Source organism: Saccopteryx leptura, chromosome 3, assembly GCF_036850995.1.
Source record: "Saccopteryx leptura isolate mSacLep1 chromosome 3, mSacLep1_pri_phased_curated, whole genome shotgun sequence".
In the NCBI taxonomy this organism is placed as follows: domain Eukaryota; kingdom Metazoa; phylum Chordata; class Mammalia; order Chiroptera; family Emballonuridae; genus Saccopteryx; species Saccopteryx leptura.
Genome location: NC_089505.1, coordinates 132,848,834 through 132,868,296, shown reverse-complemented (window position 1 = coordinate 132,868,296; position 19,463 = coordinate 132,848,834). Strand labels below are relative to the sequence as shown.

Here is a 19,463-nt window from a genome sequence, read left to right as displayed (position 1 = left end):
ATTACTGTAATGAGAAAGCTCTCCCTTGTAATGAGTTAAATTGTGCTTTGTATGGCTCCCACCCTCTAGTCCTCATTTCCATCCCATGGGACCATCCAAACCATCTCATCCTTTTTAGGGCAGCTATCCCTTCAAATGTTTGAAGATGATTCTCCCAACCTCCCTACCGAGTCTTCTTTCCTCTCTGCTGTATATTTTCAATTCCTATCACTGTTGTTCCTCCATGCCACAGCTTTTTCTAAAACACCAAGATAGGAATAGGGATAAGGGACACTTGATACATTTATGATCTTCAGACACCCATGTTTCCACATGACATTGTGTGGAGATGAGGTAAGCTGGGCTAACAGCACCGGGTAAGCACACCGTAGGTCTTCTCTACCTTCTTGAAGGCTCTCTGGATGCAACGCATGCTGGGACAAATCAGTGGCTCATCAGCCCCATATCCAATCTCTATACAAACATCAGAGTAACCTGTTTGGGAGAAAAGGTAAAGGGAGCCAGGGTGTCTTCAAAAGGGGACTTTGTGGGAGCCCTCCCTCCTCCAGTACCTATTCTTCTCTTAATGATCATTAGAAATCAGTGTTAACCGGTTTTCTCAATACTGTATGAGGTTTCACAGGAATCCAAATGTTTCTTAAACATACTTCTATTTTGAGCCAACCTTCATCTTCAATCAATAAATTTCTCATGAGTATTTACTCTGTGCCAGGCATAGTACTAGTGACATAGTAGATGGCCTTGCTAATCCTCCCTACAACTATGGAGGGGTCTACTACTTCTAATTGGGGTAACTAAAGTCTGTGCAATTAGGTCACTTGCCCAACCTCACAGAGCCAGTGAATAGCTGAGTGGGACTCTAATCCTACACTCTTTCCACTATGTCACATGATGACCATTAAACAGTTTAATTATAGCTTCATGTGGCAACATAATTCTATAGTCCGGGAATCTGATAAATTGCACTGAACTTAATCTGAGAAGATTTTGTCTTCTCAACTTTCATCCTCCATATCCAATCAGTTACTGAGTCCTTTCCCAATCTCTCCATCCCATGGCCAGGTTAGCAAAATTCATGCTCCTCGGCTCTCAGCTGTGTCTGCAACAGATTTCAGTGTAGCTCAGCCCCAAATCCAGATGGCTAAGGAACTGGTCATACATTTAGCCTGAATGATTTCTACTGGATTTCCCCACGCTCCCTAAGCCCACCCCACACATAAATCATTGTATATGTACCTCCTGCATGAACTGTGCTTCATTTGTCATCCGGTTGATAAAAACTTCCTAAATAATTTAAGATGATAAAGACGGGGTTATAGGAGCCTCCTGGGGAAAACATGCTGAGTTTGGAAAGGAAATCTCATCATGTTTCCCTCATCTGTCAAGTCTTCTTCAACCTCCCATACTACTATTCCTTCCCTCCTAGTTCAGTGACTGGCACTACCAACCATGCTGATTCTGTAGTAGCCAGAAATCTAGAGGTTATCACTGACTCCTTACACAGGTTATTCTCTGTTAGCTTCCTTCTTCCACCACATATCCATTCTCAATCTATCTCTGATGCTCTGTGTCCTGTGGACAATAGTCTGGGTCTCAAGGCTCTCTAATCCTCTGTCTTCTAGTTGGGTTTGACCAATGGTGAGCATTAGCAGAAGCCTCAAAGGAGGAAAGAGAGTAAGGTCGGGACTCCCTTCCTTTAAGTGGCTTTGAAATAGCTGTGCATCTTGAACGGAGGCGACAGATCCTCTCAAGGCAGCCCTCTTCACATGATTCCTCCTTTTCAGTCCCGCAGCCACTCCTCCTTCTGCCCCATTGAGTATAGCGAAAGGCTATAGGGATATAACAAACCTGCTGTACTTACCCACAGGGATTCAGGCTACCCTCATCTTTCTAAATAGCTCCTTTATTGAAGATTATCTTCCTATAAGGGTGTCTGATGTTTCCTTCTGATAGACTTCCTTCACTGTGTCCTTTCCAAGGTTCAAGTGGTAAAAGAGGTCCCTATTATTTCTGGTTACCTCAAGATTCCTTCCTCACATCCTCAAGTAGTACTTTTTTTACATTTTCTTTAAAAATTCCTTTTGAAGACTTCTACTCCCAGCCAAGATGGAGTTATAGGAACCATATTTACCTTCCCACCTAAAACAACTTAAAAAAAAAAAAAGAACCCAAAATAGGAAACAAAGATTCTCAGAACATCAGAAATCAGGCAACAAAGCAAAGTGATACTAGCGAGATTCGAAGTCAGGGGCTGAGGGGCAGTCTACTCTGAAATTGTTCAAGCTTAATGCCTGGAAGCCAAGCCAAGCCCACAGTATCCCTGAGTTAGGAATCTATGGAGAACAGGGAGGCTAGATTACTTGAGGCAGAGAACAAGAGAGGAGAGAGGTGCACCAAGGGAAATTCCAGTGATCTGTACAAGGTACTGCTCAAATAGTACAAAGGGTACCGATTGTTGAGGTCCAACCACAACAAGTATTTATATACCGGGGTCCCGGATGGTAAAAGGTATGGAATTAAAATAAATGATAAACAGGGACTTAAAGAGATATATAGATATAGATATAGATATAGATATAGATATAGATATAGATATAGGTATAGGTATAGATATAGGTATAGGTATAAATTGATGATGATATAGATATAGATATATAGATATAGATATAGATATAGATATAGATATAGATATAGATTTGGATGGGTTTAGGAGGATGCCACAGCAAAGAGTCTCTACTGTTCCTTAGCCATAAAGCCTGCGCTCCCAGAAGCACATCCACTTTTATTCATAGAACAAAATGTGGTCCATCAACAATTCAATTAAGTTTCCAAGGCAACTCAAAGACAAACCCCACCATACCATCCAAATCTACTTTACACTAATAAGAAACTAGCTTCCAGCCTCCTTCGGAGAACATGGGTGAGACAAATGAGAGTCAGGTGTAGCTCTTTGTTAACTAGGCAAATGAGGTGGGGTTTGGGCCCAGCACCTCTGTCCAGATTGCAAAAATACCCTGTTTATTTATTCAGTCCCCAATATATCCCCCTTTTTATTTTTATTTTTTAAAACATCAATTTGTGTGCTGTAATTCTTGGCTGGTATTTTTCCTGATCTGTTTTGGGCTTTGTCTGCCTTTTCTTTTCCTCTTGGTCATTACAGACCTTAAAAGCCATGCTCAGAAGGTCTCGCTGAGGGTTTTGAGGGTCTACATCCACCTATATAAACTTTTTCTGTGTATCTGGAACTATTTAGAAAAAGACAGTGTTACTAGCTGGATCAAATAAAAGAGGGTAGAAGTTTGCAAAAGAAAGAGGTTTGGCATCTCCTGTATATCAGCATTCAAAAGAAATTCTTCAAAGTAAATTGATTTGCAGGAGTTCCAGGACATGACTCTTCCTCCCTTTTTTTTTAATATATATTATTTACAATTGACCCTTAAGCATTTGTTGAGTACACTCCACAACACCTTGACTTCAAAAACTGCAAGAAACACCCATCTCAATGCCAACCTCCAACAAAATACAGCAAATGCACTTTCACTGATTTTTTTAAAAACTTCATTTATTCAATTTTTAGAGAGGAGAGAAAGAGAGAGAGAGAAGGGGGAGAAGCAGGAAGCATCAACTCCCATATGTTCCTTGACCAGGCATGCCCAGGGTTTCGAACTGGTGACCTCAGTGTTCCAGGTCAACGCTTTATCCCACTGAGCCACCACAGGTCAGGCTAGCAAATGCACTTTCAAGTAGCATTTCCACATCCATCAAAAGACTTCTACCCAATCAATCAACAGGTAATTCAAAGATTAAAAAAATATTTACACCTTTGTTAAGCAAATTCACCCTGCTTCAAGCTTTGCAGCTGCAGTAACTTTAGCTTGGGCACCTCTGTCCAGATTGCAAAAATACCCTGTTTCTTTATTTGGTCCCCAACAACCAATCACTGTATGTACATGAGGAAACTATCTAAGCCAGAATCACCTGCAAAGAATACGTCAAACAATCAGTGGACTTCACACATGGCCATGAATAGTGCCTATTTGCAAGAACCAGACTGAAAAACCTAATTCCCAGAGCCCTGGGTAGAGTATGCAGAGGGTTTTATCTCAGTAGAGAAGAATTAGCACTGGGTCCTCCTAACAAAGCTTAAAGCAAGAATCAAAAAGATCAAGTTTTTTCCAAATAACTTATACATGCCCCAGAAAAAAAGCTCAAGCATACTTACAGAAATACAAAATATCTAGTACCAAACAAGGTAAAACAATGTCTGGTCTTCAGTCACTTCCAGGCATGCAAAGAAGCACGAAAATACTACCCAAAATAAGAAAATCAACGGACACTTGTTAGAATTAGTAGACATAGCCATTAAAAGCAGCCTCATAACTGGATTTCATATGTTCAAAAAGCTTCAGGAATGACTGAACTTCAAAGGTCAGACATACAATATATATTAAAAAAAAAGACTCAACTTGAAACTCTAGAAATGAAAACCAGAGTATCCGAGATGAAATTTGACATTAGTGGATTAGACAATACAGAATAGAAGATTCGTGTCTTTCAAGACAGAGTAATAAGAAAGAAAGAAAAATATTAAAAAAAAAATAAACAGGGCATCATGGCTCTGGCTGGTTGGCTCAGTGGTAGAGCGTCGACCTGGTGTGTGGAAGTCCCAGGTTCGATTCCTGGTCAGGCACACAGAAGTGACCATCTGCTTCTCCACCCTCCCCTTTCCTTTCTCTCTCTTTCTCTTCCTCTTTCTCTCTCTCCCCCCACCCCCTGCAGACATTGCTTGAATGGTTTGAGCAAGTTGGCACTGAGGATAGCTCCAAGGCCTCGCCTCAGGCGCTAAAATAATTTGGTTGCCCAAGCAACAGAGCAGTGGCCCCAGATGGGCAAAGCATCGCCCCATAAGGGGCATGCTGGGTGGATCCTGGTTGGGGCGCATGCAGGAGTTTGTCTGTCTGCCTCCCTGCCTCTCAATAAAAAAAAGGAAGAAAGAAAATAATAAATAAATAAACAGAGCATCAATGAGCTATGAAAAAAAAATTCAAGTGGCCTAATGTATGTGAAATGAAAATCTTTGAAGGAGTGAAAAAAATGTCAGGAGAAATAGTGAAACACATAATGGGCACAAATTTTCCGAATTTCATGAAACTATAAACCCACAGATTCAAGAGTATCAATGAACCCCAAGCACAAAAAGTATTTTAAAATGCTTAACTAGCCTGGCCAGATGGTGGTGCAGTGGATAGAACACTGGACTGGGACACAGAGGACCCAGGTTTGAGACCCCGAGATTGCGAGCTTGAGCATGGGCTCATCTGGTTTGAGCAAAGCTCATCAGCTTGAGCCCAAGGTCACTGGCTTGAGCAAGGGGTCACTCAGCCTGCTGTAGCCCTGACCCACGCCCTGTCAAGGAAGATATGAGAAAGCAATCAATGAACAACTTAGCTGCCTCAACAAAAAATTGATGCTTCTCATCTCTCTCCCTTCCTGTCTTCCCTATCTGTCCTTCTCTCTGACTCTCTCTGTCTCTGTCACAAAAGAAAAGAAAAATGCTTAACTAAACCAAGAAACATCATAATCAAATTATTCCAAACCAATGATAAAGAAGAAATCATTAAAGCAGCTGAGGGAATTGCAGGGGGAGGGATATTATTCATAAATAAAAAAATATTTAAAATAATGCAAGCTAGGAGACAGAAGAGTAAGATCTTTGAAATACTGAAAGAAAAAGCTTTATGTCTAGAATTCTTTACCATGTGGGAAAAAGTGTTTCAAAATTGAAGGTAAAATAAAGATTTTTCCAGAAAAACATTAAAAAGTTCATCAGGAGCAGAACTGCACCATAAGAAGCAGGTGAGGAAAGTGACAGCGCATGGAAATCGAGATCTATAAACCATAATGGCGAGCACAAGGGTAATTAACATTGTGGGTACATAAAAGAATTTTTAAAAATTATTTGAGTGTCTTAAAAAGATAGTGACTACTTAAAACTAACATAACCATGTATATTGGGGTTTCAAGATATGTAGAAATAAAATTAACAAATAGCAATAGTCACACAAAGGCTAGGCAGAAAAAAATTATAACTCTATTGTTGTATGATTCTTATATGAAACATGTATGTGAAGTGGTATAATTCCACTTGAAAGTAGACCCTGATAAGTTAAAGGTATATACTGTAGACTGTAAAGAAGCCGCTAAAATAATACCCCAAAAAGTTATACTTAATTAACTAATAAGGAAGAAAAAATAAAATTATATAAAAAATGAATCCAAAAGAAAGCAGAAAAAAGGAAAAGAGAACAAAGAACAGATGGGACAAATAGAAAAAAAATAAAAGCAAAATGCTAAACTCAAACCAATCCACATGAATAATTACATTAAGTATAGTCTAAATACCCCCAATGAAAAGGCAAGAACTGTCAGGCCTTGCTTTGTTATCCAATCTAACTATACACTGCCTACAAGAAACCCACTTTAAATATAAGGACACAAATAGGTTAAAAAGTAAAAGGAAGAAAAAGATACAGCACAAAACAGCAATCAAAAGAAAGCAAGACCAGCTAAATCATTATCACACTAAGTACATTTTGGAGCACAAAATATTGCCAGGAAAAATGACTAAGTAGATTTCAAAGCAAATAATATTATCAGAAATTATGAAAGAATAAAGGGAATGATTCACAAGACAACCTAACAATCCTAAATAGTAATGCACCTAATAACACTGCATCAGAAGACATAAAAGAAAATCCAATAGAAATTCAAGGAGTACTGCATATATCTACAATTATCATGAGAGATTTCAATAACCCTCTCTCAATAATTGATAGAGTAGGTAGAGAGAAAATCAGCAAGGTCATAATATACAGTAGCAGTCACTAAAGTTGACCTTATAGACATATATTTATAAAAACCACCCTACCCAACAAGAGGAGAATACACATTCTTTTCAAGCACACTTGGAACATTTATTGAGATAGACCACACTCTGGGCCATTAAACAGTCTCAAAAAGTTAAAGGATCCAAGTCATACAGAGTATGTTCTATGACCACATGGAATTAAATTATAAATCAATAATAGAAAAACAGGTGGAAAGTCCTCAAATATTTGGAAACTGAACAACAAACTTTTATATAACTCATGGATCAAAAGAAATAAAAAAACTAAAAAGTTTTTAACTAAATGAAAAACAGCAGAAGTTGTAGGATTAAGCTGAAGCAGTGCTTAGAAATTTATAATATCAAATGACTAGGAAAGAAGTCCCCAACACATGGTCTTCTCTACCACCTTAAGAAATTAGAAAGAGTAAAAGGAACTCAAAGTAAGCAGAAAAAAGGAAATAATAAATTTCAGAGTAGAAACCAATAAATTAAAAAACAAATACAGTAGAGTAAAAAATGAAACCATATGCTGGTTCTTTGGGATCAATAAAACTGATAAATTCTCAGAAAAATAAACCATAAATCATCAGTATTATAAATAAGAGAAATAAAATCACAACAGACTCTACAGATATTAAGATGATAATAGGGGAGCCCTGGCCAGGTAGCTCAGTTGGTTAGAGCATCATCTCAATATGCCAAGGTTGAGAGTTCATTCCCTGGTCAGGGAACATATTATACAAGAATCAACCAATGAACGCATAAATAAGTGGAGCCTCAAACTGATGTTCTCTCTCTCTCTCTCTCTCAAATCAATAAATAAAATTTTAAGTGCTAATAGGGGAATATTATGAGCAATTTAGATAGTATGTACAAATCCTTAAAATACACAAAATAGCAAACCTCATTCAAGAAGAAACATAATCTGAATAGTCCTGTATTATTAAAACAATTGACTTTTCCCTCTCCAGCAACAACAAAAAAAATCTCCAGGCCCAGATGGCTTCACTGATGAATTCTACCAAATATTTAAGGAAGAAATAATATTAATTCTACACAAATGTTTCCAGAAAATTGAAGAAGAAATACTTCCCAATTCATTCTGTGAGACCAGAATTATCTTGATACCAAAACTTAAGAAGACAACATAAGGAAAACTATAAGTCAATATTCATGATTAATAAGGTGACTAACTTTTTTACAATGAAAAGGACAAAAACAAATTGAAGAAAACAATATTATAAATAAAAGAAACATTTTATTCATTGCAATAATAATACACTATAATATGATAAATGCATAATAAACATTTGTAATATTTTATATTGTAATTATGCTTACATGCCTATACATTTTTAATAATAATTGTAAGAAAAAAGTACTTATTTAGATACAAATATGTCACATCACACACAATGGATCGACTCTGCATCAATCAAATATGGACATTTACAGATTAGTCTTCCAATATCAAAAAGGAGGACATGTAGGAGGACACTTTTTGAGGAAGGATGGAACTTACAAAAGAAGGACTGTCTTCCCTAAAGGAGGACGATTGGTCACCTATTATTAACATAGATGCAAAAATTCTTAAAATTTTACCACATGGAATCCAACAAAGTATAAGGAGAATAGGTTCTGCTTTGATATATCTCAGGAATGCAAGGTCAGTTCCATATATATATATATAATATATATATATATTATATATATATATATAAAAATCAGTGAATGTGACTCATCATATTAAGAATTAAAAAATGATCTCAATAGTTACAAAAAAATAAACTAACAAAATACAACATTCATTCTTCATTTAAAAACAAAAACCCAACCTGTGGTGGCGTATGGATCAGGTATTAACCTGGAGCGCTGAGGTACCCAGTTTGAAACCCTAAGGTGCCGTCAAGGCACATGTGAGAAGCAACTACAAGTTGATGCTTCCTCTCTCTCTCTTTCTCTCTCTCTCCCCTTTCTAAAACCAGTAAATAAAATCTTAAAGAAAAAAATACTCTAAAAATAATACCTCTCAGGAAAGTAGAAATAGAATGAAACTTCCCAAACCTGATAAAGAACTTCTACAAAGAATATACAACTAATATCAAACATCACAGTTAATGATGAAAAAAAAAGTGTTCTAGCTAGCATCCTATAGCAAGAAACAAAAAGCATCCTCATTGAAAGGAAGAAGTAAAACTGTCTTTATTTACAGTTAACATGATCACCTACATAGAAAATCTGATAGCATCTACAAAAAAGCTGTTAGAGCTAGTAAGTAGTTTAGCAAAATTGTAGGATAACATGATCAATACAAAAGTAGCAATGAACAATTGGAAACTGAAATTTGAAAAGGCAACATCATTTACAATAACATAAAAAGACATGAAACACCTACAGATAATCTGACAAAGATGTGCCAAACCTACCTTCTGAAAGCTACAAAACACTGCTGAAATTAAGGAAGGCCTAAATAAATCAAGAGATATACTGTGTCCATATGTCAGAAGACTCAATATTTAAGATGTAGATTTTCCCCATAATTAGTGTACAGGTTCAATAAAAGACCAATTAAAATTCATATAAGCAGGACTTCATTTTGAAATTGAAAAAATGACTAAAATTAATGTGAACATGTAACAGACCCAGAATGACCAAAACAACTTTTAAAAAGAATAAAATTGAAGGACTTATATTACCTGAGGTTAATACTTACTACAAAACTATAGTCATCAAGACCATGTAATATTGGCATTAAAAGACTAAAAGATATGCAATACAGAAAAAAACAACCAGAAATAGCCCCACATACACATGGTAAATTGATTTTGATCAAAGGCGCAAAGGCAATTTAATGGGAAAAGGGTAGGCTTTTCAGCAAATGGTGCTAAAACAATTGATACCATATACAAAAAAACAAACTTTATTCCACGTCTGGTGCTACAAATTAACTTAAATCGACTCAAAATGGAGCACAGATTTAATGTAAAACCAATAAATAAATAAATATTCTTTAAAAAATAGGACAAAATATACGAGACCTCAAGCTAGGCATGATTTCTTAGACACACCAATAGCATTATCCATAAAAGAATAAACTGATAAAATAGACATTATCAAAATTACAAATTTATAAACTAGACTTTGAAAATTAACTCTCTCTGCTTTTCAAAACAGTGAAGAAAATGAGAAGACTCAGATGTGACAGAGAACCTGTAATGATATATTATAAAAACCTCTCAAAACTCAGTAAGAAAAGTAACAGTCCATTTTTTTAAAAAATAGACAAAAGATTTAATAAACACTTCACCCAAGAAGATATATGAAATATATATGGACAAATAAGAAGCTTGAAAGTATTAGTCATAAGGGAAATAGACGTTAAAACCATATGACAGGATTCCACATTAGAATGGCTAAAATTAAAAAGTAACAAAAAGTGTTGGAGCAACTGAGTTTCACACACTGCTGAGGGGAATGTAAAATGGCATAATCACTTTGAAATACAGGTGCCTGGTCCTTAAAAAGTTCAACATACCCCTCCCATGTGAACTAGCTATTCCACGTTTAGGAATTTAACCAAGAAAAACGAAAGTATCTATCCATGAATACAAATATTCATAGCAGCTTTATTTGTAGTGGCCAAAAAGCAGCAAATAATCCAACTATCTAGCAACAGGTAAATGGATAAACCAAGTATAATGGAATCATATAATGGATATATAAATAGTACTCAGCAAAAAAAGAAACGAACCATGTATGCACGTATAACATGGATGAATCTCAAGATGATTATGTAAAAGTCACCACACAAGAAAAGATACATATTGCATCACCCATAGATAAAATTCTAAAAAATCTTAAATAATCTATGGTTACAGAAAATTGATCACTGGTTGCTTTTGGAGAGGGCTAGAACTAGGGAGGGAGGGATTACCAAGGGGCACAAGAAATCTTTGGGAGTATTAGAAATATTCTTTATCTTGATTGTTATGATAGTTTCATGGATATATACTTATGTCAAATTAGACACTTTAAATGTAGCCTATTACATGTCAAATAGACCTCAATAAAGCTATTCAAAAATACCCCAGCAAAGAATGCCTTCTTTTTCCCACAGTACCTTGCTGCCACATTCTTTCTTCATCCCCTACATTTAATCAGTAATTAATTCCTAACTACTCTAGTCTCCTAATCTCTCTCCAGTTTCATAACTATTATCCTAACTGTATTAAAACAGCCTTTCTGCCGTCCTCACCCTGCAGGCAGACGTAACAAAAGATTCATTTTAAATTTTCTTAACATGACTCACCTGACCCTCTGGTGTTCTGGCCCTTTCACCCACCCCAGCCTTCTTTCTGGTGATTTCCCACCTCACCCTTTCCTGATGAGCCACACTAATCAACAATGCGCCATATTTATCTAGTTTTGCAAATAGTGTTCCCAAATCAAATAATTCCTTCCCTTTTGTCTTTTTCCAGCACACTCATACTGAGGCTCTGTAACTCAGCTCCGTTATGATCTCTGGAAAGTTTTCCCCAAAATCCCATATTGGGCCACTTGCCCTGAGCATCTTCTGCATACCTTACCACAGCGTTAATCTCACTATCATACAGATAGAAGCAGACTGGAGGAAAGCTTGAAAAAAAAAAGACCAAGTCTTGTTTTCTTCACTTTCCCAGAGCCTACCATAGCGACAGACCCACACCTGCCACAAGATTAGTGAACAAATGAATGAACTAGAGCATTGGTTTGGATGACCTCCTCTTACATCACCTGGGTTGATTCTATATCCCATCTTATAAAAAGATGGGCAGGTTCGAGGTTAAATGATCTCTATAGTACACTCTAGTAAAATAATTAATATCAAATCCCCTGGGCAGGGGGAGAGGGATTTCCCTACTCTGGTTAGGAGTTTAAAGGAAAGATTCATGACTTCAAATTGTTTTCAAAACCAGCTGGTAATTGGCTGTGATTTGAATTAAGTGAACAGTTAGGGAAAAGGAACCAAAATCCAGGAAAAGACAAGACCTACAGCAAAGGTTAACATAGCCTGGAAGAAGGCCCAGTCTCCTCCTCGTAAACTGAATTTAATCGAGAAAGACATACATCTCCACCCTCTGGGTTATTCCCTTCTTCCAATACACATGTTTTGACATCCAAATCCAGCCAGAGAGGTTCCCAACCTTTCCCCTCTCAAATCACTCCCCAGGCCCTTATCACCCTCTCTGGACTGGTTCCCCCAATCATTCTTAATAACAGTCCTCTGGGCCTCCCACTAGGAGGTCCTTCTCAGCTGGTCCCTCCCAAAGCCAGTCCAGTGGCGATCAGGTCAAGAGCCAAGCAGAGGACCTCATTAACAGGAGACTCCCAAAAGACTAGGAGGCATTCCTAAGGCTGGAAAACCCAGCTGGCAACTTCAAAGTAAGGGAATCAGGATACACACATGGTGGCTGATGGTAAACTAGGAAAAGCAAGCGAAACTCGACCACCTAAGTCACTGCCACATACTAAGAGGGGCCTTGCAATTCAAAAGCATAACTGCTTCCTCCCTGCTGATTCCTATTTTATAAATTAACCAAATGATGATGGCTCTTCCATTTCTTGGTAATGACTGACCCTTTCATTTAGAGACAAAATAAGGTAATGCTTTAGGGGAAAATAGCTGGTGATTTGGGAAATTCATACTTTTGCATCTTGTTGATTCTTTAAAAGAAGGGAAATGAATAAAAATGGAAAGATTCCCCCCCCCCCCCAGGACTTTCCTACCCAGGATAACTGTAACAGTATTATACCATCTAAACAAACCTGCACTTCCAAACATTATCCCAAGCTGCTGAGCATTTCAAGTTGCAAGCAGCACTGGCCTTAAAATACCTTAGGTGGCCAGGTTTGAAATTCAAAGGCTCAAAAAGTCTGAAAAAATGTCCTAAAATCCCAGAGGGAAGGTTAAAGGGGAGAAAGGAAGTGAACTTAGTTAACTGGACAGTGATGGCAGAGGACCTCGGGTTCCAGACATCTCCTGGGCAGCCTTGGGTATGTAGTCAAGGCTGACCTTCCCGTTGAGTGGCCGGACGCCTCACCCAGGAGAGGACTCAGGGAACTCAACAACGTCTCGGGAGCCCAGGCCCGGCTGGGATGAGATTTGAGCCGCCGGAGCAAGAGGAGGAAGAGCAGGAGGCGACCGCAGGAAGGGGGAGGGAGGCTGCGACCGGGTGCGCTCTCCGATTGGATAACGTGTACGCTGCGCGTCTGCAGAAGCCCTGGTGCACACGTGGGACTGAGAGGAGGGTCACTGACACGTCCAATCTGAAATTACTACATTCTTGCTAGCAGCGGAGCTCTTCAGGCTGGTGCGCGCAGTCGCCCCCGCAGGGGGCTGAGACCCCGCGCCCGCGCCAGGCCCCGCCCCCGGCCGGCCGCGGCCCCTGTAAAATGCGCTCCGATTGGCCCTTTGAACCGGGCCCAGGATTGGCCTGTACCCGGCGCCTGGATCCCGCCCGGTCTGGTAGTTGGTGCTGGGTGCGACCTCCCTCGGACAAGTCCGACGCGTTGAGCATTTAAAAACACGGATGGGGTTTGTCCGCTCCAGCAGAGGATTTCCCGCTTCGGGGGCTTATTTCATAGAACTCACTCATGCAAACTCTCCGCCACCCCTGGTGCGTGCGTGCGTGCGTGTAATAGATATCTTACAACCACGTCTTGACCCTTTACTGAACATGCAGGTGGAGGTAAAAAAAATTGTAATAATAAAAATACTTGTTAATAATTACTTGTTCCAGATACTTTACATGTATTTACCCATTTCAGCCTGCGGCCAACCATCTAAACTGGTATCAGTCTTTAAATCTAAAAAACAGGTGAGTCCTGGACACACCTCCCTCCCTAATCTTATCCTCACAATCCTTGCCTTTCTAATGATTTAGAAACTATTTGACCCAATCTTACAGATGCAGAGAGTCAGAAATGTGTTTAGCCTGTCCTGAGACACACAGCTCGCTCATAACCAGAAGGGAAAAGATGAGCTATCTGAGCTATTTCCTTTAAAAAAGGCAAGCTTCCAAGCTGATGGGACTCGATTCAGAATATGGTTTAGCAAATCGTTGAGTCCAAGCACTTCGTTTTGTGAGAAAAGTTAACTGGTGCCCAGTGAAAGGAAGTGTCTTTTCAAGAACACACCAGATATGAGAGGTGGGCCTAGGTAACAACAGTGATGTTACTGACCTGACCTAGGTGTCGTGTGCGTTGTAGTCCCTGTCTGCTATCCTCAGAACAACCCCAGAAGTCGACAAATGCTCTTATCTTTGTTTTGCCAGTGAGGGTACTGGCTCAGTGAAGCTGAGGCCACATGATTAGCTGCATCTACTTAGAGTCCTGGTCTGGGATCATTTTCTTTCTTCTATGCAACGATTGTTAACCTTTCTTTTCGAACAAATGTCCAAAGATCTAAACATCTTTTGGAAGATAAGAGGTGCTGGGAACTGGTTACTTAGCACCAGTGTGAATTGTAGTGTACAGTAGAAATAATAATAAGACCTCTTCATTTACCTGTCCAGAGTATTATGTAGAGTAAATGAAGCAATAACTATGGAAATGCTTTGTGAAGTGTTAGATGCTGATAGGACATGGTTTCCAGGTCTTCCTCAGTGTACCCTAGGAATGGACTAAATGAAATAGGCTGGTTGCCTCTTGAACTCTGGCAAGAGAGCTCATCTTGGCTAGATTTGAGTTAATGCCTATTTACTGCCTGGTCTTTATGGATTTCTAGGCTTTTGTATTTGATCTTTGGTTTATTTCCTGTAATTATCATCCTATATAGCAACAGCAGCACCGTGGCTAGAGCACCAGCAGCCATCTTGGACCATGAGAGGACTTTAAAAGTGAAAGACACACAGAGTAAAGCAATGAGGTAAAAGGGTTTGGGTTCCTCACACCATACAACGCCCATTGCCCACTTCCACGTGAAAATAGTCTGCTGTCCTGTGCAAGACATTTTTATTTTGTATTTTCTGTCACATAGGGCCAAACCTAATCATAATACATATATCTTACCTCATGGAAATCCTACAGCAACTGGATAAGGTGACAGATACAGAAACAAGACCAGAGAGTACAAATAACATGTTCAAGGTTGTTGGGCAAATGAGTTTGTAAATTTGTATTTTTTGAGTTTGCTCACTTTTATTATTAAAAAATGGCACTGGGCAGTGCCAGGTATGTGATCTGTGAAATTGCAAATTACCTTTCTGCTTGGGAAGGACCATTGTCTTGCTAATGTTTGCTGGAGGAGAGGTTTTTGTACCAGAAAGTTAAGGGAAGAAGAGAGGGAAAGAGAAGCCAGTTTTGCAGAGAAAGAAGCCATGTTGGCAGAGTGAGTGCAGATGGGGAACCAGAGGTGAGGGACTTTGGGACTGGTGAGACCTTTGATTCTAGGAGAAACTGGAGAAGATTCTCCTGGTTAATGTGTCGGTAGCTTGGTGAGCTCTGAATGAAGAAGGAAGTGTGTTCCCTGTGTGTTTGCTTGTCCACTGGTATGAGACTTGAATAAAGGAATGGTCCACCATTTTTTGGCTCCACTGTTTCTTTACCGTCTGCCCAAATCTAATGAGAACTTGCATGTGAATGACCACAATGTTGGTGACTACTGGCCATACAAAAGTCATCCAGCAAAATGACACAGGTGAGACTCTGAAGCCAATTCTCATTCCCTTTCTCAATTAAAACCCACTGTATATCATGAATTAATAATTCCATTCATTTATTCTAGGGATAGCAAACTTTTTCTTGTCAAGGACCAAATAATAAATGTTAGACTTTGTGAGTCATATAATTTCTGTTGCAACTACTTAGCTCTGCTTTTGTAATGCAAGAATGGCCATAAATAAGAGTAACTGAGTGATTCTGACTATGTTGCAATAAAACTTTATTTACAAAAGCATGCAATGGGTCAATGTGGGCCACGGGCCTTAGCTTGCCTAGCCTTGATTTACTCAATTCTGATGTTCCCTCCCAAAGGTGCATTAGACATACATTATAGAAGGCAGGGGTACAGTATTGTGACAATGTGGCATGCTCACACTATTGACCAATATAAAGGCCAGTGTATGACAGGGCAGTCTAAAAGATCCCTAAACTAATAGTCATGAGGTCTGGACAGTTCATATCTGCAGCTGAAATCAGCTTCATATCCTGGATCATCCCCACTGCCTCGCTGTCCCTACATATTAGAAACAAACAACAATGCAAATGTTATCCATATTTTCCCATTTTTTTATGGCTGCAGGGAGACTAAAATGAGATTTTTATATATGTAATTGTATTTCTGAAAGCTATAAATGTTATCTAACTGTATTTACAATACTTTACTTAGGGTACGACTGTATAGGCTCCACTGCACCCTTCAGTTCTCTGTACTTACCTCTATCATGAACTCATAGAATGCATACATCAAATGCCTAGTAATTATTAGTGTATCTGTTTTTCCCCTTTCCTCCTCCCACTCCACAAAGAGTTATTGCATTGCACTGGATTAGAGGACTTTATTATTGGAAAGTCTAGACATTCACTCAGGGTTATTGTCGGACAGCCTGGGATCATGCAGATTCATTTTCCACTCAGCATATCACAAGTCACCCTAGTGAAGCGGGACATCAGATTTAAGCAAGACAGAAAGAACTGGGTTGTGAAACCCTGGAACCAGCTGAACTGCAAGTTTGTGTAATTTTCTTCCTGCTCAGAGACAGTTACGTGCAACACCAGGAGGCAGACAGGACACCTGATGCTCTCTCTGATGACCCGTGGAGGCCTTGGGATTCTCTAACTACATTCTCTGAAGGCTTTTCTTGCTTCAGCAGCCTGCCCCCTCGCCAGAAAAAAAGATATAGTCTCCACGAGATTCTTGGCATCCGTGACACAGAAATAAGTATAGTTATTCATTTATTTGTGAATTCATGTGTTCATTTGTTCATTTATGTTTTCATTCATTTAACAAAGATTTACGAGTGCTTACTGTTCTAGACACTAAAAAGATGTTGAGAAGAACAGCTATTGTTCCTGTCCTCATGGAATTTAAAGTCATGAAACAGACATTCAACAAATAAGCATGGTTATAAAATTGATTCAGTTGCAAGCAGGAAGGGAGATAGGATACTCTGAGAGAGGGAACATGATTTAGATTGTGATCTAACAGACTGGTGATTTTGTGGAAACAGTTGCTTTGAATACATTGTCTCAGGTCTTCAACAACCACTTGAAGTGGCTATTATCACAGCTATTATACAGATAAGGGAACTGAGACTTAGGGAGATAAGGTGACTCCCCCCCCCCCACACACACACACGGTTAGTAAGTTGGGAGCAGGCCCTGCTCTCTCCAATACTCCACACTGCACAACACAACCTAGGATGTGAGAATTTTCCCACCTCTCGCTTTTGTTCATAATATGACTCTTTCCTTCTGGGAAGCCTGTCCCTCCTTTTTTTTTTTTTTTTTTTTTTTTTTTAGAAAGAGAAATGAGAAGCATCAACTCATAGTTGAGGCACTTTAGGTGTTCATTGATTGTTTCTCATATGTGCCTTGCTGGGGGCGAAGGAAGGCTTAAGCTGAGCTAGTGACCCCTTGCTCAAGCCACTGACCTTGGGTTCAAGCCAGCAACATTGGGCTTCAAGCCAGCATGCTCAAGCTGGCAACCCTTCATTTGAGCTGACAATCCTATGCTCAAGCCCAGTGAGCCCATGCTCAAGCCAGTGACCTGGGGGTTTTGAACCTGGGACTTCAGCACTCTGTGGGCACTCTGTTCACTGTACCACCATTGGTCAGGCCCTCCATTTTTCTCTTACTGTATTCGTATTCTGGCACCAGCATCTAGAGGAGGTCCTACTTCTTCTGCAAAGTTGCCCCTTTTACCTGAGGCTTCCATTCTGCTCCTTTCTCTTAGACTCCAGCAACAGTCATTCTCTGTGACTTATATGGCCCTGAACCTAGGACACCTTGTAAAGTTACTTCTCTTTGACAAGATTTCCCTGATGCCCGTGCTCATACTCCTGTGAGCAGCACAGGGCCATTCAAACCAGATAGACCTGGCTTCTTGCAGTTCTGCATGTTTGCTGGGTGGCCTAGAGAAAGATTTTTACCCTCTCTGCACTTTAGTTTATTTGGAGAATGATATATATATATATATTTTTTAACTATATCTTAAAACATTTGTGCCAGTACAGGATGCAGGACAGATAGTGCTTCATACTTCTTCATCTTCCACCTAATTCCATTCCCTAGATTGGAAGCTTCTGGAGGACAAGAAATGTGCCTTCTACTTTATCCTCTCAGCAGCTAACACAGTGCTCTTTAATGGTGGGTATATGAGTGATAAGTATATAATTATGGTGGTGACAGCCCTCAGCTGCCTCTTGGGCCCCTCACTATTAATTAAATTTGTCTCCTGTCTCTGTTACTTTCTTTCTTCCTTCCTTTCTTTCTCTCTCTCTCTCTCTCTTTCTTTCTTTCTTACTTCCTTTTTCATTCCTTTCTTCCTTCCTTCCTCCCTCCTTCCCTTCCTTTCCCTTCCCTTCCCTTTCCTTCCTCCTTCTTCCTTCCTTCCTTCCTTCCTTCCTTCCTTCCTTCCTTCCTTCCTTCCTTCCTTCCTTCCTTCCTCCCTCCCTCCCTCCCTCCCTCCCTCCCTCCCTTCCTTCCTTCCTTTCTTTCTTTCTCAACTCAGACTCTTTTAAACCACCATTACACTTGATCCTCTGGCAGGAACAGGTGCCACTGCATGTGCACTCTAAGTCTTTCAAATCCACACTGTCATCACAGGAGGAAAGTAGCTGAAACAGTTCCTTGGACACTCAACAGATGGGAAGGGGAACACACTGACGAGAAGGGCCTGCTGAACTCCCTGCCCTGACCCACACTTACAGCCATATCCTATATACAAAATATTTTACTTGCTCAACCCTCATCTCTAAAGGATGCCAGCAGCTCATTTCCAAAGATGAGAAAATGCTCCAACTTACCTTATTACTTAGATGCTACGTCCTACTTGCCCTCTTTCTGCCTGCCTGCCTTCATCTCTTTACTCCACAAACATCTACTGAATACTGAGTATTTGCAGAGTGCTAGGTCAGAGTTCAGTCCTATACCAAAAACACAGGAAACGTGCTAAGGCTACCCCAAGGCTGGCGAGGAGAAGAGAGGGGTGGAGAGCAAAGGGAAAGCACAGACTGATGCTGCGCTCGCCCCCCCCCCCCCCACGTCAGGGACTGGGGATTATTTCTGAAGAAACAGAAGCTCAAAATGGTGGAGCAACTTGACCTAGGTCATCTATCACAAGACACCACGGGTGAAACTGCCAAAGAGGGGGTTTCTGCAGGGAAGATAAAGTTGGCCCAGATGCTCATGTTGGATAGAAAGACTTCAGATGAAAGCAAGTCCTAGTAATCTGACTGTGACACCTGTAACGCCAGGTTTCTTTTCCAGGTTTAAGCAGCTCACCCCTCCCCAGTTCCAAGACCTTACTCACCATTGAACCTAGCTCAACCCCATCTATAGCTTTCTCCTCTAACACCACCCAATCACAACTCCA

General features: G+C 39.8%; 1 protein-coding gene across 6 annotated transcripts in view; it reads right to left on the bottom strand.

The window, feature by feature from the left end:
* FGGY (FGGY carbohydrate kinase domain containing) overlaps positions 1–13,104 on the bottom strand; it is a 450,547-nt gene extending 437,443 nt beyond the window's left edge. For 3 of the 6 annotated variants that reach the window (XM_066376406.1, XM_066376410.1, XM_066376411.1), the window contains exon 1: positions 12,890–13,037. In XM_066376406.1, the coding sequence (XP_066232503.1) occupies positions 12,890–12,905 (16 nt within the window). In that variant the 5' untranslated portion in view covers positions 12,906–13,037. Of the gene's footprint in view, positions 1–12,889 lie in introns of all 6 variants that reach the window. The other 3 variants (XM_066376414.1, XM_066376408.1, XM_066376413.1) reach the window with 3 other exon arrangements.
* Between the last annotated feature and the right edge of the window lie 6,359 nt (positions 13,105–19,463).